At 42.7% G+C, this 26,885-nt stretch overlaps 2 protein-coding genes across 2 annotated transcripts in view; one reads left to right on the plus strand and one right to left on the minus strand.

The window, feature by feature from the left end:
* Window positions 1–26,885, minus strand: part of Acad11 (acyl-CoA dehydrogenase family member 11) — a 62,229-nt gene that overhangs the window by 11,465 nt on the left and 23,879 nt on the right. Inside the window, exons 11-16 of the mRNA XM_051205918.1 lie at window positions 26,532–26,670; window positions 22,680–22,787; window positions 20,787–20,885; window positions 4,795–4,861; window positions 3,915–4,000; window positions 396–467 (exon numbers count right to left, since the gene is read on the minus strand). Coding sequence (XP_051061875.1) covers window positions 396–467; window positions 3,915–4,000; window positions 4,795–4,861; window positions 20,787–20,885; window positions 22,680–22,787; window positions 26,532–26,670 — 571 coding nt within the window. The remainder of the gene's footprint in view (window positions 1–395; window positions 468–3,914; window positions 4,001–4,794; window positions 4,862–20,786; window positions 20,886–22,679; window positions 22,788–26,531; window positions 26,671–26,885) is intronic.
* On the plus strand, window positions 15,099–19,392 carry Ackr4 (atypical chemokine receptor 4). The gene is made up of 2 exons (XM_051205938.1): window positions 15,099–15,444; window positions 18,200–19,392. The coding sequence occupies exons 1-2, from the start codon at window positions 15,436–15,438 to the stop codon at window positions 19,259–19,261; spliced, it is 1,071 nt and encodes a 356-aa protein (XP_051061895.1). The 5' UTR covers window positions 15,099–15,435; the 3' UTR covers window positions 19,262–19,392.

Consider the following 26,885-nt stretch of genomic DNA (forward strand, 5'->3'; position numbering starts at 1 on the left):
TCCAGTGAATGGAAATAAGGAGTCATCTCAGGCAAGTGGTGAACATTTACATTTTTAGTCTGTTTATTCTCTTTTTGGTCTGAATTCAAAGAAAGTATTGACATTTTCTTAAAACTAATAGGGAGCCCCTGGCCATGCCTTTAGAAAAGACATGTTGCTCTGAATTGGACAATGTTTGTATTCAGCCATGTTTCCAGCTGGTATAAAATAAAAAAATCTCTCATTTAACATTCAGATAAAACCATATCATTTCAGATAAGAAAAACAGACAGAATGAGCATATTCCTTGATAACTGGAATAAGATGGGAAGTACCTAAGTTAAGGTTGTGTATCTTTTCCATATGCAGACCTGGGGACAGGAATTCACAACACTGGGGGAGGGGCTAATACTCACCCAGTATTAAATTGGTAGCAGGAACTCGCACATGATTAAAATGGATCTCCCAGTGCCCACCATGTATATTATCTACAAAACAGAAAATAATAATTTACAATACAATGAGCTGAATAAAGGAGTCATAGATAGTGACTCTGCTATAAAGTATTCAGTGAAAGGAACATTTCAAAGATGACTATATTGTGGACACACCAGGGTAGAACTCAGCTCTCAGCCCACAGCACTTGATGTCACAGCAAACTCAACTGTTGGAGTTAGAAGAAGTCTGAAAATCTGTCCCCTGAAATTGCAAAGCTATGGAATGGAGGACCAAGTTCCATGGCATGCACGTACATAAATGTAACCCAAAGATCGGTGGCTTGGGGGAAATGATTTAAAAAAAAAAATCTGAAAATCCAAAACAGGTGCTATGGAGACATTTTAGCTGGTAAAAGGCCTGCACAGTGCCATGAAGAACTGAGTTCAAATCCCCAGCACCCACATAACTTCCAGGCATGTTTGTGGCCATATGTAACCCTAGCAGTGGTAAGGCAGAGACAGGCAGAGCTGGAACCCTCTGGCTGTCTTAAAGGTAGTGCGTTTGGGTTCAGTAAGAAAGTCTGTCTTAAAAGTCAAGGTTGAGAGTGACACTGGAAGACATTTGATGTTAACACTGGCCTCCACATGCATGACCATACATGGGCATGCACACACACATGCACACCAGCCCAATACACCACACCCAGAAGCTTGAAAGTGAGGAACATTTCTGGAGTTTGTTTGTTTAGTGCTGTGAGAACTGATATCTGAGAATGCTAAGGAACTTGCTCGAGCAGGCTCAACAGACGGCAGAGCAGGAATACAACCACCGTTTCTGCCTGCCACCCTTGGTCTGTACTACCTCCACTGCTCAACGATGGCACCTGTATTACAGGGATCATGGCTGCATTCCCACCTCATCTGAGTCATCCCTCCTTCCCGTCAATTCTAGGGACAGTCTCAGGCAAATTCCACCCCCTTTCCTTGTCACGGTGGAACAAATAGTCAGCCTTCTCCATGCCATTTCTTCTGGCCGTGGGCTACAGGGAGTTGGCGTGATGCTGGTGCACTCGTGAGACTGAAAATACGGAGGTGGGCTCTGAGGCACAGGGTGCCTAGAGTTAGCCCATATTTTAGATTCATTTTTGGTGTCTTCAGGTTGTCACCTATGGTTGTTTGAAAGAAAATGGCCCCCAAAGGGAGCGACGCTATTAGGAGGTGTGGCCTTGGAGTGAGTGTGTCACTGTGAGGGCGGGCTTTGAGGTCTCTTTTGCTCAAGCTTTCCTCAGTGTCACTGCCAGTGGACTTTCTGTTGCCTGCAAGATGTAGGTCTCTCAGCTACCATAGCATGCCACCATGCTCCTCATCATGATGATAATGGGCCAAACCTCTGAAACTGTATTTGAGTTACCCCAGTTAAATGTTTTCTTTATAAGAGCTGCCATGGTCATGGTATCTCCTCACAGCAATAAAAACCCAAACTAAGACAGAAATTAGTACCAGGGACTGGGGGGGGGGTGTTGCTGTGATAGGCCTGACCGTGGCTTGTTTGGAGGAATTTAGATTTTGGTACCTTGGGTTTGGATATCAGAGAAATGCTTTAAACACTGCTAAATGAGTCATCCTAGTAGGAACAAATGAGACAGAGATGCTAAGAGGTATTTGAACTGTAGGCCCATTCAAGAGGATTTTTTAGTATGTTGTCTAGAGATCATTCTTATATTTTGGGAAGAAAAGGCTGCCTTTTGCCATTGTCCAAAGAATCTGACTGAGGCTAAAGTGAAGAATTTTGGATTAATTCCATTGCCAGAGGAAATCTCAAAACAGCCTGCTTTAGACTCTGTTGTGTGCTTTTTAATAGCAACTCTAATGAAGATTTATAATGAAAAGGAGGAAACTAAGCAGGGTCAATTACAAAATGAAAATTTTGAGGAGAAAACAAATACCAGGAGGTGGGATGGAGCTAAACCCTGTGTTCAAGGAGATAAAAGAATTAATAAATGAAACACAGGGAATGCGGACCTCAGGGCAAGGTCCCACCCAGCTAAATTTCCCATTTATGGAAGGGAATGAAAGATAAGCTTGGAGCCAGGTGTGGTGTGGCAAACCTTTAATCCCAGCACTGGGAAGGCAGAGGCTGGTGGATCTCTGAGTTAGAGGCCAGCCTGGTATATAGAGCAAGTTTCAGGACAGCCAAGCTTAGGCAGTAAAAGCCAAAAAATTGGTAAAGATGTAATTGAACAAGGGGGCCATGTTCCAGCCCTTGCAAGCAGCAGAACGTGGCAGCTTTGTCCATGTGGTTCTGTATTTAGAGTTAAGGATAGAAGCAAGAAGTTATGGGATAAAGCCACTGAGCCCAGGTGTGTGTGTGTGTGTGTGTGTGTGTGTGTGATGTCCACCTGTCAGCTTGTTTGTCATATCTTGTCCCCCGTACTTTCTCTGTCATATATTCTTCTCCTTCTAGCTTGTTCTACAGAGCTAATGATGGCAACCGTTCTATAAGACTCCTATTCAAACTTGTCACCAGTCACATCAACACAGAGCCCGAAGTCTCGCTGACATGTCCATAGCCTGTATCACTGATAACGTCCTAACTTCCAATCCAGGATGCTTCTCACCTTTGCTTCTTTTGCTCCCTCAGTGTAAGCTCCCAATGGAAGGACCTTAACCTACGGCATTCACAAAACCTCTCAAAGAGTGGGTGACCTCAGTGGCTTGGACACAGCAGGTGTGGGGCCCATGGTGAGTAGCAGGAAACAAGTAGCCTTACTTCTTAGAGATTCTACCCAAGGTCAGAATCAAAGGAAATGTTTTGTGCCCAAATAAATCAAAACTCATCTTATTGCTTACTAACCTCTTATTGGTTAAGAGACCTGAATACAGAGATAAAAAGCAAATAAAAAAAATTTTAGTGGATTATGTCAAATTGATCCCTTGAAGTACCAGTAGGGATTAATTTCCAAAATGAGAAAATAAGAAACTCCCGCTGCTTACTCACTTTCAATGTTTTGGGGTTTTTTTGTTTTGTTTTATTTTGTTTTTTGTTTTTGTTTTTTGAGACAGGGTGTCTCTGTATTGCTTTGGAACCTATCCTAGAACTAGCTCTAAAGACCAGGTTGGCCTCAAACACAGAGATCCTCCTGCCTCTGCCTCCAGAGTGCTGGGATTAAAGGGGTGTGCCACCAACGCCTGGCCACTTCCAATATTTTAACTGTTGACTCTGTTCTTCCTCACAATCGAAGTTTCCTTTCTAAGTATACTTTCTAAGTGTACAAACACACATATAAGAAGGCTGCAAGTCAGTATTGTTTTCCGAGGAATACCTGCCCTTAAAACGAGACAGGAAGCTGTGCTTATCTGCTCTCTGGACCTTAGCTAGCACACTGAAGGGATTCCTGAGGTTGTCTTATGCTTGACAGAACTGCTGACTCCCTTTCGTGTTTCTGCAGACTCCATCTTCCTGTGTGCAGTGCATAGACTTGCTCACTGAGCGCTTACCCATGTAGCCAAACACGGACAGAGGCCTTATCATCTCTACTCCAGGTGTGTCCATTGGAACAAGAATCATGCTGTGCTGTTTGTGTCTGCACAAAAGAAAAACAGCATTAGAGTGCTAAGGGTTGAGATGACTGTTGTTTTCATGGGGTCACATGAGCAAGGATGATTGGAATGGTACGCGCATGAACAACATACTCAGCCCAGTCTGTCTCAGGCTGTGCTCTGGAACACCAACAATGATTCAAAAACAAACGGAAGCTGAGGCTCCTCACTACTCAACAATGGTGAATGACAACTGACATCCAAAATTAAACATTTTAAGACAATTGTCTTTAACATGCACATCCGAAGGCCTCCATATTTCGGGCAACCCTGAGCATTTTTCTTTCTCTCCCTCTCTTCTATAGCGCCAACGATTGGATACTGTTCAGTGTTCTCTACTACTGAACAATGGAAATTTTAATTTCTAATCACTTTATCCAAATATCTTTCAAGATTCATGAACGCTTTACCCTCCCTACCCCTGCTCCTTCGGTTTGGTCTCACTACATCCACAGTCTGGCCTGGAACTTGTGTGTGGAGCAGGCTGGACTTAACTGATCCTCCTGTCTCCATCACCTCCCTTGTGTTAAGGTCACCGGCCTGTACTTCCAGCCACAGCAGCCACTGGCTAACGCCAGAGGTTTCACAGGAAGGAGTGTGCAGCTTCAGTCCTTAACTTGTTTTCCACACAGACTTGGAAAACCAAATACTTGAGATGCAGATTTACAACATCAATCATTAGCAAATCTTATATTTGGTACATTATAAGTGAGGACATGGACAGAAAGAAGACCTGTCTCGCCCTTCCATCATCTCTCCATCAGAACCACTTCATTACCTGGATAGAGAAGCAGCTTCTGTTCTTCCCAAAACAATTGCAATTTTACACTTGGGGTTCCCAGCTCCTAAGACCAGGAGAAAATGAGCAGGGTGAACAAAGAGGAAGCTCTTATTTCACATTTCACTTTGAAAGCTCTACTCTCTTCAAGTTTATTTCTGGTGAAGAGAAGGGGTGGGGAGATATTATTTGATTCATTAAAATGATAACACTTTGTAGATGCTGTATATCATTCAAGAAGAAGGATTGGGGAAGGACAAGACTGGACTCCATCAATGAAAGCTGCTGTGCCAAAATAAACAGATGTCAAAGCAACAGAAACAGATGTGATGCTCGAGGCAAGAGTGACCCTGCTCATTCATGTCACTTTAAGCATTAGCTCCCTGGAAAGGCTGCACAGTGTTTTTAGTCTGATGTCATATCCCAGGCTCTGACCCCATCTTCAAATGGTGAGGTTATTCATTAGTTTACTAAGGGTGAAAATTAGACACCATAAAGTTATACTAATTTCAATGTAAAATCTTATTTTTTATCACACTTTAGGGTTTGTGAGAATTCCTCCTTATGACCTTGCAAAAGCGCACACTGAAGGGTCAGTGAGATGACTCAGGTAAAACTCACTCCTGCAAGTTGTCTTCTGACCTCCATGCGAAATCATGCATGTACTTGTGCATGCATGCACACGCATGTGCACACATGCACTCACACACACTTAAATGCATTCATTTGAAAAACAAATGTAATTCTTAAAGAGGTATACTTTGTAATTCTATACACGTAATTCTTAATGAGGTTTACTTTGTAATTCTATGTACCTGTTCCCTTGAGGAAACTACCAATTGACTGGCTTTTCAGTTACATAGTGGAAAAGGAAAACTGTCAGACCACTGGCCATATCTATACCAAGTCTCAAATGATCAGATTCTCTCTTCTAATTTTCTTTATACAAAGAGAGTTCAATAGATTTAAAGTCAAGAAAACATTTAGTGAGACATACAAGAATTATGTCAAATAGTTTTAAAAAATCCATAAAATTCCAGGAGTTGGAGGGGCAGCTTGTATATTTTAGAAGGGATTTAAAAGGCTCATCAACCAACAGTGACTTTTGGACTTCACATGGATCATCACCTGATACAGCAAAATGAAGAGTATTAGTGTCAACTGTGAAACAACCCAACAATTGAACTCACTGGATCTGTTACAGCATTTAGTAGCTTAGGCGTGCTAATGGTATGTGGTCATATTTATAAAGAGCCCTTGTTGAGATACAGACTAAAACATCTGTGAAGGAATCCATGTCACACCTGGGATTTATTTCAAAATAATACGGAGAAAGGAAGCAATGGGAATAGAGACAAAATAAGACTGGCTGTGATTTGGAAAGTATTAAGTCTCAGCACGACTCGAAACCAATCCCGAGAGAATTTCCATGTGCAGCAGGGTTACAAAGGAGAAGTGTGATGCTGCCACGGAGGTCCTGGGAACAGCAAGTGGAGACTGACTGTCCCAGCAAACGGCTGCTTTACGGCTTCAGACCGGAAAGGCTGGGAGAGGATGCAGAGGAGATGCTAAATGGTACTGGGAGAAAGATGACCAGGCAAGGAACAGACCAAGGCAGGCGTAGGAAAGAGGGCGAGGGTGGCAATGGAGGGGGGGGGGCTTGGAAGAGTGTGGGTGCCCAGGGGGACTTAGCAAGGTGAGGGCGCCATCAGAGACAGAGACAGAGAAGGCTTGGAGGCAGTCTGCTTTTCACACCAGCACTTTCATCTGAAACGCCCCACACTTGATCTGGCTCTCTCCAGAAGCCGCAAGGTGAAGTGCGTACATCCCTGTAGCTCTCGCAGCTTTTCAGTCTAACCGAGAAGACATCAGAGAAACAGGACACGATACCCCAGAAACAGACCACACATGAAAACCAAGCCGAAAGCTTTCCTAAAAACAGTCTGGAAGGATTCAAAATGGCAGAATGGTGTCTGCCCCCACCCCGATGCTGCTGAGATTCCCACTGAAATGCCGATGTAAAATACAAAGAAGGAAAAACTGTAGAGAAAAGGAAACAGGAAGTAAAGCAGGATTGGGAGGCTGGTGGCCACTAAAAGATGAGCGATTCCAATAATATCAGGGAAACAGGTGAGGGCAGGAACACGGGGGGGGGGGGGTTGCGGGGGAGACACCAGTGTTCTGCAGAGGGACAGGGCAAGGTCCTGTGAATGTGGTCAAAGGCTCAACTAGGGAAATGGAGCAATTTGCATTCCCATAAGATTATCCCACAACAGATGTGGAGTGAGGGGAAAGCCTGGAACAGAGTGGACATCATCAGAAAGCTGCCGCTGCTGCTTGTCCTCCAAGGCATGGGGCTGCCATGCGATGGGATGGGGAGGAGTAGGCTGGTAAATCTATTTGCTACCATTTCAACTAGACAATGGGAACTTAAAAAATGTTAACAAAACTAAGCTGGGTGTGGTGCCAAGCTGGGTGTGGTGCCGCATGCCTGCAATCCCAGCACTTGGGGGCGGGGCTGAGATGGAGAATCCTAACTAGAGTGGGCTACACGGTGAGACACTGTTCGACTCCGCCCCCCACACACATGCAAAGATGAGAGCAAATAAAAGCCCATCATCTTATATAAACAAATTACAGATTCCAGCTAGGAGAGGGAGACTAGATGTGGTTTTCATTTTTCTCTCCCCATTTTCCTTTAATCTGGACATAAAACCCACAAACAGTGGGGTGTCATTTCCTGTTACAGGGGGGCATTTCCTCACTTGCGTGTGATTATGTGTAATTTCAGAAATCCTACATGCACACTCTGCCTAGTAAACCATTTGAATGGATTTTAAAAGCACAAAATAGAGAAAGGGAAGGCTCGGGGAAGAAGCCAGTGGGCTCTAAAGTGAGTGACTCCACTAATTCTCAGGTTGGCATTAAATCAAGGGCACACCTCAACTGGACTTAATCTCCACAGTCACAGTCACCAGAATTGTCTGAACGTGCAGTCACAGATGTGTACACATGCCGCCTACGGGTGACTAGAAAGGGAGTTGTCTTCTAACTAACTGAAACAAGAAACTTAAAAATCAAAACTGGCCAAAAAAAAAAAAAAGATGTTACACTATTATTAGGTAAAAAATAAAAAAAAAAAAAAAATAGGTTAAGCACAAATTTCTCTCCCATTTCTCCCAAATACATGACTTATCATCGGCATTTTGTGTGCAATAAAATGTAGAATCATTTTCCCACCCTTCTGGGCATGTGCAACATAATCTTATTACTAAGTCCAATTGTTTCAAATAAAGTGAATTGGAAACTATTATATCAAGAGGGAATGCGTGTTTTTTCATTAAAAGACAAGCATTTACACAAGTAGAAATAAGAAAAATGTGAAGCTATTGAAATAAGACACATTGCTATGCCTCAAGTAGCCCCGCTGTCTTAGAGCTGGCTCGACACCACAGAGGGTTCGGCTCAGCTGAACACACTATGTGGCAACCAAATTCATGGTTTAAATGTTAAATGTCCTCTCATGCCCCTGTGTTAAAAAAAAGAGCCTGTTGCCGGGGTAGCACTAATAGGAGGCAATAGAGGCGTGGATGGTGGGGTTTCGACATTAAGTCATTTGGAATATGCTGGAAAGGGGACCACAGGACCCCAGTCCCATCTTCTTTCTTGTTTACCTCATGGCTATGGCTAAGTGCTTTGTCCCCACTCTATCCCTGCAAGCTCCACCCCCCCCCCCAATTGCCATTGAGCATCTGTTCCAGGGGTCCACAGCAATAGGGCCATCTGGTCATGGACCAGAGTCCCTCCAGCCATGAGCAGGGACAAACCTCTCCTCCATGTTAATCAGCTCAGGCTGATTCTCCATGCCTGATACAATACGCCATCTCCTTAGTGAGCTCACTGCTGAAGGTTGGATCAGGACATACTGACATCATTTTCATTACACGTTGTATCAGAAGCTGAAGCCTTCAAAGGGGGCTGGAGTGGGGGAGGCTGCTAGCCTAGCCTGTGTGAGGCTCTAGGCTCAACTCCCAACACAGCATTAAAATAAATAAATAAATAAATAAATAAATAAAACAAAACTTTAAGTGGCAGAACACACCAGTGATCATAGAACTTGTGAGGCAGAGTCAGGAAGATTGGAAGTTCAAGGTCACCCTGTTTCATATTGAGTTCAAGGTCAGCCTGGGCTACATGAGGCCATGTGTCAGTAAAACAACCAGGCCCAACATTTTCCACCATTCCTGGAACTCGGGCTCACAACCCTCTTTTTTACTATTTAGAACAAGAACCCCCCCACCCCATGTTTCCTAATACCATGCTTTTCAAAATGAAAAAGATTTAGGCACTTCTTCATATAAACCCCCAATAACTCACAGATCAATTTTAAGAAACTCAAAACATTAGACAAACAATTCTTTAATTTTGTCTTATCCATTAACACATGGAAAATAATCTGGATTCTAAAATATAAAACATCTAACTTGTCTCTTTTGCTGATTGTTAAGTAGAGGAAGTTAGGGGAAATACACAATAGACAAAGCTTAAAATATTTTGCCATTAACCTGGCTGATTCAGAAGAATGAGACGCAAATCCTCATAAATACATCATCTCTCCAAGCACCACACAGAACTTGGCAGGGGCAGCAGCTGGAACACCCTTCTAGAAGAGAGAATCCCCTTCTTTTACGTATTTTAGTTGCTGAAGAGGATACATAATGTCAGAAATGAGACAGGCAAAAGGAAATGCAGAGTCCAGAGAACATGCCAGCATATCTAGGGGTCACAGGCCTTGTGAATGAAAACAGATACCCAGATAAGGATGTTTGGTCTTGATACACTCTATCGCAAGACTGCTCAGGTGCCAGCATACAATCAGACTACAAATTCTATACCCTTGAGCTTAACTTCACAGGCTTTCAGTTCACATGCTTATCAACCAAAGGTCAGTTTCCTACAGAAGGAAAGATGACAACTAGAATTATCATGGCTGCTGTGGATGTGATCTGAGCAACCCAGGAAGTGACATGAACACATGGTACCACATAAAGCCTAGCCAGACACTGGGAAAGTCTTGAGGCAATTTCAACACAGACTTACTGGAATGAATAGCCTTACACTTAATTTGGCTTCAGCTCTGATATTAATGTTTTCAATTAGGATAAAAACATTATGAGTGAAGAACTTTCTTACAGTAAAATTCCCACTTGGAAAAGCTTATCATCTAATGCCATGATTAAAGGAAAAGTTATCCAACATGTTTTTTCAGAGCTCACGCCATAGGAAAAGCAGACCTTGGCATACCCTAAACCATCCTTTAAAAGACTGATGCTTACTAACAATTAAATGCTGCTGTAAATGGACCAAAATGAACTCCAGATAGATTAGGGTTGAGGTTTAAAAACTGTAAAGAATCAACCCACAAACAACAGTGAAAAATAATATTCATAGATCCCTGGACTGGAATTTTAACATTTAGAACTATAAATGAGGCTGAGCGTGCTGATGTGTATCCGTGATCCCAGCCTTTGGTTGATGGAGGCAGAGAACTGAGCCCAGTTCTATCCTTGGTTACATACTGAAATCAAGGCCAGCCTGGGCTACCTGAGACCCTGCCTCAAAATAAAAACAAAAACAAAAAACCCAACCCAACCCAAACAACCAAACAAAAAATCCATCTGGGCCTGGTGGCACAGGCTTTTAATCCCAGCACTCAGGAAGCAGAAGCAAGCAGATCTTTGAATTCAAGGTCAGCCTGGACTACAGAGTGAGTTTCAGGACAGCCAGGGCTACATAGAGAAACCCTGTCTCAAAACAAAATAAATAAATAAATAAATAAAAAAGCCCCTCCCAAAAACAAAACAAAACAAAACAAAAACAGAGAAAGATAGAAACAAAAACCAACAACAAAGAAAATCCCACAAAACTATAAATGAAAGTAAAAGATCAAATTATTTGTCAGTATAAAGTTATTTTATATTAAAAATAAAGGTAAATACCCAAAAAAACTAGAAAAATATTCCAGCATTTTGAATAAAATAATTTAATTCTCAGATAATAATATCTGAGAATCAGTGTAAAGATGAGCAAAAGACAAATTTGCAAAAAGAATAGGTAAGAATTAAAGAGACGTTTCCAGCATTTAACTTTATCAGTCCCCCAAATCAAAGCATAACAAAGCCACGATGAAATACCATTTTACAGTTAAATGTCATAGATAATCGTTACAGCAGCTTATGACTCAGTATTTCACATGGGGCCGGTAAGGGCATGGTAGAAAGAAAGTAAAGGGTTATTAAACTACAGTCCATTGTCAAGGCTTTAAGGAAACGGGCACTTCCACATATTGCTGGCAGAATAACAAAGACCTAAGGAACACAACTTGGCAATGCCCAAAGATACAGACTCATTCGGCCTATGACCCTCCCACCCAGCTTCTATCGTCTATATATAACCTGTAAATACAGTTGTCCCTCTATGAAATGGCAGGGACATAAGAATATTCACTGCAGTAGCAATGACTGTGAAGAGTGTCCAGGCACTGTGCAACAGGACTGTTGAAACACGCTGTGCTATGTCCATAGATTAGGACTCTAATGTGTTTATGGAGCTTTCCATGCACCAACATGGAAGGACTCAAGATTATGAAAATAAGCGAATCATGCTGACACTACTGTTTGTCATAAAAGACAAAAGGGTAATGTATATATACCTCATTATAGTCTTCAAACTTCCTAAGATTAAGTTTGTTTTATCACACTTTCTACAAAGCTATCACTCTGCAATGAGATTTTTAACACTAAAACATATACATTTCCTAAAGAAATAATAAAGCAAATTATGGTAATGCATGCAATAAATTTTACTTCTACTGACTGTGAGTTACTTCAGTGACTGTGAGTCTGGATAAAGATACTCTTTGCTTAAGCAAAAATGTGACATTAAAAACTCACAGAATGTGATGTGGACACTAAGGAAGAGGAGGTAAGTCAACGTCAGCTGAGTTCTAGGTGACAATCTAACACGTGGTTTAGCCAGACATCTATCACCAGGCAAAAGAGTACCACCAGCAGAGAGCCAGGAAATGGATGCAGACAGAGAGAGAGAGAGAGAGAGAGAGAGAGAGAGAGAGAGAGAGATCTGGGGGGACAAAAAGGCATTGCTATGTTCAGACAGGGGGTCATTTTTCCTTTTACAGAATAGTCCCTTGGAGGAGAATGGGAACCGCAAAGACTCTGAGAAGAAGAGAAGAGAGAAGTTAAGGTGGCGGGGCCAACAGAACAGGCATCAAGTGCTCTGGCAGTTGCTCACAGTGGGTAGCGCTTTTCTCCATCCTCTCAGTTCATGTGACTACTATTTCTTTCTTCCTCATTCATTTGTTCGTTCCTTCGTTTGTTCATCTGCTGTTTGGTTTGAGTCAGGCTGTCACTGTGTAGCCTACAATGGTGTTGAACTTGTGGACCTCTGGTCTCTGCACCCAGAGAGCTGGGATTTCAAGCCTGCGCTACCACGCCCAGCTACTTTTCATAGTTTGTCAAATTTCCTGCTACCACCAAGTCTAGCTGTGTCTGGAGAAATGAAAGAGAGCATAGCCAGGGATCCATTCCCCATGACTCATACAAGGAGCAGCTTGGGGGCCCCATGCTAGAAGCACCACCTCCTCTGTTCTGGAGCCCTTTGTCCTGAGGGCTTAAGCTTCAAGGCAGTGATTTCTTTTTTTAAACTCAAAATCTGTAAAGTGTTAGAGAATTACAGTTGGTTCACAACATAGGAATCTAATTCGTAAGAAAATATGTAGTTTCTTAGGTTGGGATAAACAAGGAAAAGGAGGAGATATGTTCATAAAGCAATGTTAAGATTGCACAACAGGTAGCATTGTGGGACACCAGATATATGTCAGAGACAGTATGACAAAATGGAAAAAGTCTAACATTGAACATGTGAAGTGGGGATTTTAATCCTGGGATCAAACTACATCTAAGGAGGATGTTGCATAAACTGGTACATTGATCCATATGTTTATTATCTGACAGACTGACAACATGAATAAGATAACAACATAAATACTGAAAAAACACAATGTACAAGACAGCCGTGGAAGACAGAAAATATTGTAACGTACTAAGAGTGGGGTATGAGGTACTTTTGGAGCATCCCTGTTAGCTCTGACTGTCACCTGGAGTCATATGAGAAGAAATCGCAATTACAGGACTCCCCAGATCAGATGGAAACATGCAGGGCATGTCTGTGGAAGGTTGCCTTCATTGGTAATGGATAGAGGAGGGTGTGGCCCACTGTGGACCCACACTATTCCCTGGGCAGATAGTCCAGATGGTCTTGGACTCTAGAAGAAAGGTAGCTAAGGATGAGGGAGTGAGCCTGGCAGATATTGAGAGACAGCACGATCTAGACAGGTTGGAGAGCCAGTACAGAGTCCTTAGAACTGCGCCTGGGATGTTCTAAAACATCCAGGAGAGACATGGCAGGCAAAGAAGTGAGCAGTACGGGATGAGGTGAGAGGCACGGAAGGCTGGACAGGCAGACCCATGGGATGTTCCAAGCCGCTGTGACTGAGTGGAAGGCTAGATGCTAGACAGAGAAAACCCCTGATATATCAAAGGACAAGATTAGAGGTAGCAGAAGAAAGACCAGATACACCATCCAGGCAGGGGAGCATGGAAGGCAGAGGGTGATTGGAAGAACAACCAGCCGCGGGGAAAGAACACTTCAAAAGATTAGTTATGTACATCTTACAAAGAGAATGGGTCTCATGATGACATCTTTATTCAAGTATGTTGTGTATTTAACCATATCCCCTCGTCCCATTTTCCTTTCCTGTTCTCCTCCCCTCTCCCACGGATCCTCTTCCTCTTCCCAAATAGTCCCTCTTTGATTTTAAGCTTCCATATATAAGAGAATACATAGTCTTTTTTTCTAGGCCTAGCTTATTTTCCTTGAAATGACCACAATTGTATCCAGTTCCCTAAAAATGATACTTTTGTTCTTCCTGGCAGGACTGAAGTTCACTGCACATATGTGTATACATATGGTATATTTTTCCCCTATCCTCTTCCCCTCCCCCACTGTTTTTAGACAAGGCCTCATATAGCCTAGGCCAGTGGCCTCAAGCTCATATGATGGGGATGCAGATGTGAGTCAGCCCCATGTTTATGTGGGGCTCAGAACTGAGGCCAGGGCTTTCTGCCATGCTAGGTCTGTACTTAACCAGCTGAGCCACATCTCCAAGCCTATATTATCTTTACCTATTCATGGATGTGCTTGTTTCTCCCTAATAAAACTGTACTAGCTTGGGGTGGAGGAAATGGCTCAGCACTTGGGAACACTGGCTGTCTTCCAGAGGCCTTGGGTTCGATTCCCAGCACCCACGTGGCAGCTCACAATTGTAACTCCAATTCCAGCAGATCTGACTGCAGGAATGTGATGATGCACAGACATACAGGCAGGCAAAAGGCCCACAAGCATTAACAGAGAAAACCAAACGATGCTGGCACCTGCTCAGCAGCACAGATTATGTGCCTCTGTTAGTAACATCACATTCGGCAATGTTACTTTGGTTCTTAAAACTGGCTATGGTTGAACGAGTCCACCACTGAAAGTAGTAAATGGTACACATCTAGTGGTAAGCTGGGTTAGCTGCATGCAAATGATGCTACCTCAAAAAGAGGTGCCTAGGCAGGAGAAGCTGCTACCTGGACCCCCAGACACTCACTGGGGAAATAACGATGAAGGCTCATACAAATGAGTCTCCTTTTGCATGAACTGACACAGAGGTTCTAATAGAGGGAAAGGGGCTTGGGGCTAAAATAAATTCTGCAGGTGGGCATTTGGGCTAGCTCTGCCTGAGAAAACAAGGCAATATTATACAAATGTAAGGTGAGTCGAGTTTAAGTTGGCAGGCAGACCAATCTTACTTTGTTTCCTTCTCTAATGGGCATTTGTATGGCAGCCTGGGAAAACAGCCTCTCCAGGCAGAGGATTTTTGAAGGTTTGTGTTTGGCCCTTGATGAGAAGTTTCTAAGAAAAACAAGGGAAAGCCACACTTTGAACACAGGGAGAAAATTCTTCACTGAGCCAGGACTCTACTGAAGTAAAGTAGAAATGAAACCGTGCTGTATGGAAACAGTTAAGTTCTTCTGTACCTGCCCGATGGTTACTTTGGAACTTCGTTTTACATAGTTTGGTTTTTAAAAGGGTAAGTTTCTGGGTTAAAATCATTTTAGTTTTCTCTCTTGGACAAAGTAACTTTCTCAAGTGTTTCTGTGGTCTGCCCAGCAGGGCCTGTGGCCGTTGGGCTGGCTGCTCTGTGTCCCCGTCCTGGCTGAGCAGGAGTTGGCGAGCCACAGGCACTTTCTTCTTCCCCTGGGCTGAGTGGAAACTGGCAATCCTGCAGATTGGGAGCCAAACTGGAACTCCTTCCATCTGTGTCCAGTCATACAAGGATTTGGATGGGCTCCAAAGGAAGGTCTTACAGAGCACTTAATCAAGTGCCCCGGAGGTTACATTTCAGGAAAGCTCTCTTGGATCCAAGACAAAGGCGGGGTGTAAAAAGCGAAAACAAGAGTCGCCTGAGTCAGAGGTCCTTTGGTCTCCTCCTCACTCAAGACCGCGCTTCTCTCCCAGATGAAACAGGTTGGTTCCTTCTTCTTTTTTTTCCTCCTTCTGACCTGAATATGCGTTTTTCATTTTTTTTTAAGCCTAAAGACTTTGAATTCTTATCTTAGTGTGGGATGGGGGACTCTTGGTACATGAGAGTTCAAACATTTACATGTGCCAAAAAAAAAAAAAAAAAAACCTATTTAAGAATATCTCTACACTTTAACCTGCAAGTGAAAATATGAATGTATCAAGAAGAAAATATTATTTTCAATACCACTGCTGATGTGTCAGAGCCAATAGGGTTTACCAGATCATTTCTTTCTGCTCTTTATCATAAGTATTTTTGTCTTGAGAATATTTTAAAAGGACTTAAAACCCTTCCTCCACATCTGCAGAAGGGTAATTTCTATTCCTATTTTGGCTTTCTTACTCTGCAGGAAAGTCACACTTGCAAAAACTCGTCCTTATATTTTATTTGACTCTGTTGCTCAAGTTCAAGATTTCTGTGGCAACAGAGAGGAAAGAACAAAGTCATATTGTGTTAATAATTAATGCAGAGACCATGGAGGCTGCAGGAGGCTTTTGCAATACTTCTAACGACAAAGTTGTCACTGTAGAATGCTGCTGCTTCCTTTCTGTCTAATAAAGACAATCCCTCTCTGGGAAGCAGCTAAGGGAGCACCTTTCCTAAGGGAGCACCTTCTCTAAGGTAGCACCTTCCCTAAGGGAGCACTTCTCTAAGGGAGCACCTTCCCTAAGGGAGCATCTTCACACTATTCATTCAAAGAAGAATTAGCTAGTTAAGGACCTCTTTAGAAACTTGATATTCTTTCCTATACTGTTTTGAAAATGCTGTTTTCATGATTGATTCTGTAAGACCTGCAATTCTTTGGAGGACAAAAATGGCCAACCAAGATAGAGAAGCTAAACAAGAAAAGGTAATAAAAACATTGAAAGTCTTTGCAATATTCATATTAATATTTTTGAATTCAGTGTAAGCTGTTCTTGGTACACTGCAGTGGATTAGCCAGCTTGTGATTCCTGAGTTTGAGACAGGAGACCCCTTAACATATCCTCCATTCAGTCTGCAATAACAACTTTATATGTTGTTGGCAAAGCCTCCAGAATCTGACAGATATTTAGTGGACAGCTGGAGTGTACCTGGTATGCTAATAAAAGCTTCAGTCACAACCAGAAATCAAACTGCTCAGACATCAGAGAACTTAGAGATATGTTTTCTCCACAGGACGGAGTTATATTCTTGATCAAGGGTGAATCTTCTGGGGAGGAAAGACCCAAATTAACCCATTCTTAAGGGAGGACAGAACATAGTGCTGGGTAAAGGGCAGATGAGAAAGATGGGGATGCACATCAGGGCACAGAGAGTCTGCTAACAGCTGACTCAGCAATTCTGTCTACTGTTGGGGGTAGGGAGGGGAGGCTGGCAGGAGGGAGCCTTGGGTACCACTCTAAGGACCCTGTGTTGCTTCTTTCTCGGGATGTGAAGTGCTTCCTGGTATAGAGCTAAGTGAGGCAACAGTAGATTGACAAGTCAGAGGTACACTACTGACCATCAGTAAGGATGGTTTTCACAAGAAGTTGCTGAGAAGGATGAACAGCAGTCAGCTGGGAAGACAGTGCAGTAAGAGAGTGTGTGCATGTGTGTGTATAGGTGCGTGTGTGTGTGTGAGTGTGTGTGAGTGCGTATGTGTATTATGTGCATGTGTGTGAATGTGTGTGTGTGTGTATATATGTGCATGTGCACACAAACAGAAGGGCCACAGCGGGCAGATGGCACAAGTTTACAGAATGTAAGGACACGAAAATTCCAGAGACATTTGCAAGGTAAAATCTGAACTTGCAAACCAGGTGGTAGCTCACACCTAAAATCCCAAGAGGATTGCTAACTTGGGCTACAGAATAAGATTTGTCTCAGAAAACAAAAACAAATCAAAATAAAGCAAGCAAGTAAGAATGAATAAATTTCCAAACTAACTGGAAACCAGGGGATCAAGGTAATCTAGAAGTCCAGAACAGTGCCTGGTTTTAGCTTAGAGGGACCAGGGAACACAGGCTTGGGAGGCAGGCTGACTAAATGAGGCTTCCAGGTAGAAAAGTCAACAGTAATGCTCTATACAAATGCCAAATTAATTTATCTAAATTAAAATTAGAGAAACACTAGAATAAAAAATTAAAACATTCCCTTTTCAAGTAAAAAAAATTAATTTATTGTAGATATAAGAGTTAAGTTATGAGGGGTGGGCCCTGCAGCCTGCCTTCAGCTCCAACTCAAAAGGTAGAGAAAGGATGTGTGAAGCAAGCTGGCTAGTCAGAATAGCTATTGGTGAGCTCTGGGTACAACCCTGACCTCAACTCAAGAAATAAGGTAGAGAATAATCTGATGACTCCTAATGTCAACTCCAACATGTAGATACATGCACACATATGTGCCCTCATACCCCCACACACAAACACATACAAAAGAAACCCCACAAAAACAAAACTCATATTTACTTAAAAGTCTTCAACTTTATCTAGGATTTAGTAACTAAGGGAATCCCTCAGGATATTGTCTATTGGCCATGGACAAATGCCAGTTCCTGTACACAGACTTGTAAGAACAAAGGATGGGGGAAGTGACTCAATGTTGGCTCCCATTAAAATTTTCAGAGTGAGATCCAGACTCACATATGACAGCCACACTCTATCCTCTAGCCATATGTTGGGCAAAGCGACTTCCTTTTAAGCAATGCTGAAGTGGGTGTCTTGTGTTCTTCCTGCCATCCAGCTCGGTGCCATGGCTCCGGGGCAGAACCAGTCAGTGGAATACTACTATGAGGACAATGAAATGAATGACACTTATGACTACAGCCAGTATGAATCAATCTGCATAAAAGAAGAGGTCCGGCAGTTTGCAAAAGTCTTCCTCCCTGCCTTCTTCACAGTAGCCTTTGTCATTGGACTGGCTGGGAATTCCATAGTGGTGGCAATTTACACCTATTACAAAAAACAGAGGACCAAGACAGATGTGTACATCCTGAATCTGGCTGTGGCAGACTTGTTGCTTCTGGTCACGTTGCCTTTCTGGGCAGTGAGCGCAGTTCATGGGTGGATTCTAGGGAAAATTATGTGCAAAGTAACTTCGGCCCTGTACACTGTAAACTTCGTCTCTGGGATGCAGTTCCTGGCTTGTATCAGCATTGACAGATACTGGGCAATCACTAAGGCCCCCAGCCAATCAGGAGCGGGGAGACCCTGCTGGATCATATGTTGCTGTGTGTGGGTGGCTTCTATCTTGCTGAGCATACCCCAGCTGGCTTTTTATACTGTGAATCCCAATGCCAGGTGCACGCCCGTCTTTCCCCACCACCTAGGAACATCCCTGAAAGCCTCCATTCAGATGCTGGAAATCTGCATCGGCTTTGTGATTCCCTTTCTTATCATGGGGGTGTGCTATGCCATCACTGCAAGGACACTCATCAAGATGCCCAACGTTAAAAAGTCTCGCCCCCTCAAGGTCCTGCTCACAGTGGTTGTAGTTTTTATTGTCACTCAGCTGCCTTATAACATTGTCAAGTTCTGCCAAGCCATAGATGCCATCTACTTGCTGATCACCAACTGCGACATGAGCAAGCGCATGGATGTTGCCATCCAAGTCACAGAGAGCATCGCGCTCTTCCACAGCTGCCTCAACCCTGTCCTGTATGTCTTCATGGGTGCCTCTTTCAAAAACTATATCATGAAAGTGGCCAAGAAATATGGATCCTGGAGAAGACAGAGACAGAATGTGGAGGAAATTCCTTTTGATTCCGAGGGCCCTACAGAGCCAACTAGTTCTTTTACCATTTAAATTTAAAACTGCTCTCTGCTTTTTGCTTGGGGACACACACACACACACACACACACACACACACACACACACACACACACACACACACACGTGATGGTTCTTCCTCAAATAAAATATTTGTGTTACACTGAGACTCAAATGTTTAATACTAGACTGTAGTCTAGTATTTGTAGCAAGGAGTAGGGTTATGAGGAACATAGATGCCACAGAATAAGCAACAAATGGGCAAAACTAAAGTTAGTGACAGGAAAATAGCATGGCAAAAGGAAGAAAGCATTGTGCTAGAAAGAGGAAATGTTTGTGATGGTGCGGAGAGGGGGAGGAGAAGGGAAGAGGAGGGGGGATTGCATCTCGACTGCAGTGATGGTTACTCAAATTTAGATGTGCCATATGTGAATTTCAACTCCTGATTTTGATAGCAGCTATAATTATGAAACATAAAACATTGGCTAATGAGCACCCATGACCATCCTATGGGATAAGTCGCTGTGTAAGAAACCCCCAGAGCCAACTTGTACTAAATTTGTAACTTCCTGTAAATAGAGAGCAACTTCAAAATAAAAAGTAAAAAAAAACAAAAAACAAACAAAAAACACGCTGTGAGTCAGATGATTTAAAACCAATTAATAAAGAAACATGTTGAGGGAATTATTATAATTATTGTAATTATCTAAATTTTAATAATATTTTCTCTGTAAAATTCCAAATCTTAAATAGTCATAACAAAACTCATTCTTTTTTTTGTTTCTTAATTTATAAGTGATTTTATAAGATATAAAATGGCAATTATCCCAACCTTTAGAAAAAAGGCCAAACCTATAAACTTTTCTGAGATATTCACACAGTCTGGTAAGTGCCTATATATGCAATTTGCTTTGATGATGTCACCAAGAAAAATTATCCAAATATATGCTGGGTTCATTATGCATATTCTGTTTTGTTTTTTTTGTTGTTGTTGTTGTTGTTTTGGTTTTGGTTTTTCAAAACAGGGTTTCTCTGTGGCTTTGGAACTAGCTCTTGTAGACCAGGCTGGTCTCAAACTCACAGAGATCTGCCTGCCTCTGCCTCTCAAGTTCTGGGACTAAAGGCATGCGCCACCAACGCCCAGCTTCATTATGCATATTCTGGAAGCACAACTTAAAAATCAGTTATCTGGAGTCTAATTTTATAACTTCCTAAAGAACTTCCCCAAGTATGTTGGCCTATTACTGAGAACTGATGAGCAAATATACTGTCCTATATATATATAAAGGCTATATAGGACATAAAGGATATTAACTTCCATTGAAACATGCATATTTTAGGCAATAAATATATATCACATTTACTGTCGTTGCTGACACTTAAGACACTTAAGTGGTGCTCTACCACCACTGACCTACACCACAGACTCCCTTTTCTTGGTAGTGTTTCTATGTCTGACAACGTTTCTGGGGCTGAGTTTAAAGCTGGGACCGTGGAGCAGTGGCTGGGAGTCAAGGCACTGCCCTAGCAATGGGGTTGTGGGACCACGGACAACACTCACCGCTGCTCCACCACTTCTTGCCATTAACTATATAGCTATCTCCATCTCGCTGGATGCTGCACTCCATGTTTGTGGCATCGCTTGATGAGACATTGGGCTCTGTAAAAGAACAGCAGATGAGAAAGGGTAAGCTCTTCCACGCAGAGGCATACTGGTTTCTAAAGTCTTTCCATCTTACCCTTTTCTCCTTGGTCCTCTCCTAACATACTAACATACACACTGCAAGCAAGTGATAAATGTGAATTGGAAAGTAGAGGAATGCAGTGTAGGATTGGTACTGACAATTGTGTCCTTGGAGCCTTTGCTGATGTCTGAGTCAGGATACAACTCACTCATCATTTGCCCAGTCACCAAAGCAGATGCAAAGGCCGCCTTGACTTTCTATAGTGGAAATCTGCTTTAACTGTTGGCAGGCTGGATTTCTGATTTTTCTACTATCACTAACAATGTCTACCTGCACCTTGTAAGTGCTACTGGGATGTGTCATCCAGGTTACACCTTGTGACACTGAGATCTTCTCAACAAGGCTTTCTGTGCAATACCGGTAACTATCCTTAAATACTGCTTACTGCATGGCATGTGACAACCAATCAGCTTTTACTTTGTTCAGATATTATTCTTGTTTTTATTTTGTGTGCTTATGTGTGTGTGCCTGCATGCTGGAACATGTATATATTTGAAGACCAGGTAACTGCAGTTGTCATTTAACCTCTGGCTTTTTTTTTTCTTTCTTTTTCCTTTTTTTGTTTTTGTTTTTGTTTTGAGACAGGGTCTCTCATTGGCCTGGTACTCAGTGACTGGCTAGGTTGGCTGGCCAGTGAGCTTCAAGGATCTTTCTGTGCTGTGATTACAATTGTGTATCATAACATCGACTTTTTATGTAGATTCTGGGAAGAGAACTCAGGTCCACATACTTGCGTGGCAAACCCTTTAAAGACTAAGTCATACATCCCTGATTGTTTGGGATACTTTTAAAGCTCCAGAAGCTGTTTCCAGAGAAAGTGGATGGCAAGTTTATTTTGTGACCTTAGGTTGGGGTTTTGTAAACCCTATGTCATCGCACCATTCTGTAGTTGTTTGATAAATACCTCTTGATGACTTAAGTAGAAAGAAGTTTTGTTATTACATAAAAATCATATGTGTGGGTATATAATAATTGTTATATATATCCGGGTGGTAGTGGTGCATGTTTTTAACCCCAGCACTCAGGAGGAAGAGGCAGGTGGATCTTTGAATTCGAGCCAACCTGGTCTACAGAGTGAGTTCCAAGACAGCCTGGGCTACACAGAGAAACCCTGTCTTGAAAAACCAAAACCAAAATAAATAAATACATAAATAAATAAAATCTGATCATTTTTGAAAGGTCAATATGAACTTTACATTATGACCAAACTGAACTCAATTCTAAACTCGAGGTGAGATGTGATTTTTGTCTTGAAGGAATTTTTAAGATTGCTATTTCCAGTGTACAAATGTACCAATACCATTGTCACCCTTGTGTCCCTGGCTTTCTCCTCTACCTGGTTGTTTCAGAAATATTTCCACTGGTTTAAGTCCTGGTTTCTAGGGCTATGGAATAGTTGAGTGGTTTATAGTCACATAAATACCACAAAGATGAATATCAATGAGCAGAGTTATGGAAACAACACAATTTAAAAGACATCACCCCACTGCTGTTGCTGAAGCAGACCTCCAGAATGCATCTGGAGCCCTCCCAAAAGATGGGGGCGTTTCCCCTGGACACTTAAGGGTGACAGCATTTCAAACCAGGCTCGGGAGAAACACATTTCTGGCTGTGGGCAAAGTTGGCTACACACCACACTGCTTCCCATCATCCACCCACGGTAACCCCAGGATGAAGGGGACAGGAGACAGGGCTGTGACTTCTCCTACCTGTCATACAGAATGAAGAGGTGATGTCCCCACGAAGGAGGGGCTCTAGCCACTGCTGCTTCTGTTGTTCGCTGCCATACATGTGCAATACCTCCATGTTGCCCGTGTCTACACATGAGAAGAAAATTGATTGACATTTAAAGCTATCAGTACTCAACCCACACTTACGAAGATAATACGGACTACACCTTTTCTTCTTATCTCTCTCTCTCTTTTTTTTTCTGATTCTTTTTTAAGACAGGGCTTCTCTGTGTAACCCTGGCTATCCCAGGACTTGCCCTACAGACCAGGCTGGCTTCAAATTCACAAAGATCTGCCTGCCTCTGCCTCCCGAGTGCTGGGATTAAAGGTGTGTGATACTACCACCTGGCTCAGACTGTATCTTTTTAAGTAAAATGTTTGTTGGTGCAAATATTCTGAAATGTACATTAAGTTTAATGGGTAATGATGACATGCTGTGTCGCTACAAGTACGTGGCATTCAGTTCATGATTTCCTGAAGTTTTCCTGACGCTTGGGTGCTTGCTCAGTTCACTGCATGGCTTTAAGGAGGTCAGACTCAACTAGGACTGGAGTAGCTGTTCCTGGTGCCTGCTGTGCTTGTATGCTACATCTGGAGTGACTTCCGTGTTCTAGAGAGCCTCCAGCTCCCACATGCCCATGCTGTCCCTCAGGCACACGGTTCGGCTCGGAGCAGGCCTCTGTGAAGGTCTGCTAGTTGTGGACAAGGGCTGCTCACAAGGTACACTCCCACACACCCACTCCGAGAGACCTCCTTGCTCTGAGCTACAGTAATTCTCCTTTACCTTTCCAAGCTTGTTTTTGCTATTTACTCTGTTTCTGAGACAGGTTTCCTCTTTGTAGCCTTGACTGCAATCAAACTCCTGCTTCTGTCTTGAGAACCCCTGGCCTGTAAGGAAGCAGAAACCCTCAGGGATCCACTCCAGTCCTGAGGGGTGCTGTCCAGTACACCTGAGGGGTGCTGTGCAGTACAACACACACTCTACCTTCTGCAACTGAGAAAGCACACTCTGTGTTGTAAGCAAAATGTTCTATATGCCCTTCTCTTATTTCCCTTTCTGCAGACTTTTAAGATTCTGCTTGAATCCTCCTGAGATTTTAAGGAAGATTCTCAGTGTCACCTCCCGTGACTTGGAGGATGGTTGCTCAAATGCTGATGAAAACTGACAGTTCTGATTCAAGTCAAGAGATATCTGTAAGTGCTGGAGAGATTGCTTAGGGTTAAGGGCACCTCCTGCTCTTGCAGAGGACCTGGTTCAGTGCCCACCACTCACTCCAGGCAGCTCAAAACAGCTCACAAGTCCAGCTCCAGGGGATGCTACATCCTCCTCAGGAGACTCGCACACATACATGTATGTACACATACAGACCTTAAGAAACCATCCTTAAGGAATATATCTTTGCATTCTGTTCAGATACTAATACCAAATCAAGAGGCACGATATCTCTAACAGATCAACACAAACCTAATGAGTGAGGGAAAAAAGAAGTCCTCAGTTACAACGAACAGAATGAACTATTTGCTTTGTTTGCTTGTTAAATTTGGTATTACTTGCTATAGCTCAAACAAAATGAAGAAACAAAACGCTTCAAAATTAAGTTGGGAGCAACGGCATTCATCTGTATACCTAGCACTTGTTTGTGGGGGCAGGGCAGAGGCAGAAGGATCAAAAGTTCAAGGTCGTCCTCGACTACACAAGTATACGGACAGTGTGGGCTACACGAGAGCTTACTTCAAAGAGAAAGAACGAATCTAAAATTATCAGTTTTACTCTGAGAAACTGACCGATTTTTAATCGGTAATTTAGGGAGAGGCCTAGAAAAAGTCAGCCCAGAGGCCCTGAATTATTTTAGGGACAGGTTTGGAAACTAAGATTAGCTATTTTCAGCAGGGAGACAACAGAAAGGCAAACTGGAGGTTACACATATTTTCTAAGCTTTGGTAACTGTGGGTTTTGGAAAGCCTAGGTAGAAATCAGTCATTCAGACCTCAGAACTCTCCCAAAGAATGTAATCAGTCACTACTGTTTGTCTGGAGAAAATGCTCCAGCACACGGCGCCCCAGGCTTTTGCAACAGCTCTACCACAAAAGACAGACTCTTGGCTTCTTGGTTTTCCTTGTCTTTCTGCTTGAGAGAGTTGCTTAGTCATTTCTTGGTTTAAAGAAAAAAACTAATTTAAAATTTGCGGCAATCTTGTGGTATTATTTAAACAGAACAGCAAACAGACTCATGAAATTGCAATCTCAGGAAAACCTCCTTAAGTGTCTGGTGACAAGTGACTCCACAAATGAAATGGCTGACCATGGCAGAGCTGCAAGCAAGCTTCCCGCAGCCTAACTTGGCACGCTGTGTGTGACCCATTACTGTGACACAAACCTACCAGAATACGGCTAACACTCTAAAAACATCATGTTGGGAACAGGCGAAAAAGCACCTTGGCCTTAGTTCTGCCATTTTGACTTCAGACTCCATTTTTCCTGAAAGGTGAAACGAAGTTCAGGTTCCCATGCTGACCAACTTAAGCGAGAGAAATAGTAATTGTGCATCTTTAGTTCTCTACACACATGGCTGTTCCTAATAACAGAAGGAACAATTGAATCTGATATCTGATTGGTTGGACTGAAAGGCTCCCATTGTAGAGTGATTGTCTATGACTGAACACTCAAGGAAGCCCCTAATCTCTAAATCCTGATTGGTGAAAACTGTAACTGCAACTGGGGAAAAAAAAAAAAGTTTGCGATTTTTGTGCTTAAATATTTCCTTCAGCTGGCTTTCGGGGTCACAGCCCTGATGGATCAGCCCAGCCCTCCAGTCCTTTCTCTTTTGTGTTGCCCTGCATCAAATCTTGCCTTTTGTTAACCTCGTGAGACCTGTGTTTCACCAATACAGGGGAGTTTTTGTCCACCCACCTACAAATCCAAGTGTGCACCTATATATGCCACACATTGGGTCTTATTAGGAAGAGCAGGAAGAAAAGCTTCGAACTTCAGGATTAGCAGGTTGCCCTTTCCTATAAAATCCTGCAGCATATGTCATGTGTCGTAACAGCTTCGTGGATTTGGGATAAATTCTTCAGACAGCGAGGACACGGTTTTCTCTTATAGCCTTTTGACAGGATTACAGTGTAGGTCAACAGTGATTTGATAAACTGGTGTAGACAGAAGGGAAACCATGCCAGGGATAAGAACTGTTACCAGAAGCCTAAGAACGATCTTGAACTTTACAGGCAAGTCTGTCAAAGTCTAGCATGGTGCCACTTTGCTAGATCTGGTCTCTTGTCTCACAAATGCACTACACTTCCACGGCCCTTCTGTCTGCTTGACACGGCACTGACCCTTCTGGGAGAGCCTTAGCACCGGGCCACACAATAAATGGCAGCTCTGAGGACCCTTGAGCACAGGCGCCATAGGATATCCTGCCAGTTAAGTTTACTGTGTGCTGGCACAATGGTGGCTGCGAGCCCCTGGCAGAAACAAAGCCAGCCTTTTGAGGGAAAGTGCTTTGCATAGTGGAGAGACTGGCGACTAACAAAGAGCTCTGGAATTCCTATTTCTTCCAACTTGCCATAGAAATACCCAACCCCAGTCAGGAAGTGGGGTGTTTATCTAACCAGTCCTCTTGGTGGCTACTTCTGTCTACTGGCACTGTTATTGTGGTGATGCTGATTAGCCCACCGAGAACCTCAAATCCACTTTTACATTGCATTCAGAGTAGCTGTAAAATTATGGCAAAAATCTGTAAATGCATGGCTTCCCGTATAGGAAAATTTCCTTAAAATAGAGAGATTTTAAACACTGTTCAAACTATTGGAGAAAATTGCTTGTAGTAACCTGGTGCTTGGCAGTTAAAAACATCTGGAGCAAAAAAACATTTTCCGGTCTCTTCGGCAATCAAGGCATAGTCCAGCTGGCTGAGACCACTCACAGCTGGCAAGAACATATTCCACAGGCCTTCTGCCTTGGCCATTTCCTGTCAAGGGGATGGACAAGTGATCAAAAAGTGTCAAACAAAGTAGCTTATTGTAAACAAATATTGGTGCTAGTGTTTTTTTTTTTTAATTTAAAATCATTTATGGCATTGTTTCATTGTGTTCTACACTGTATTAAATCAAAAAGATACTAACTCATTAAGTAGGCAGTTTTTTTCTTTTTTTGTTTTTTGTTTTGTTTTTAATAATAAAGGAA

The sequence above is a fragment of the Phodopus roborovskii genome, unplaced genomic scaffold, assembly GCF_943737965.1.
Source record: "Phodopus roborovskii unplaced genomic scaffold, PHOROB, whole genome shotgun sequence".
NCBI classification, from domain to species: Eukaryota; Metazoa; Chordata; class Mammalia; order Rodentia; family Cricetidae; genus Phodopus; species Phodopus roborovskii.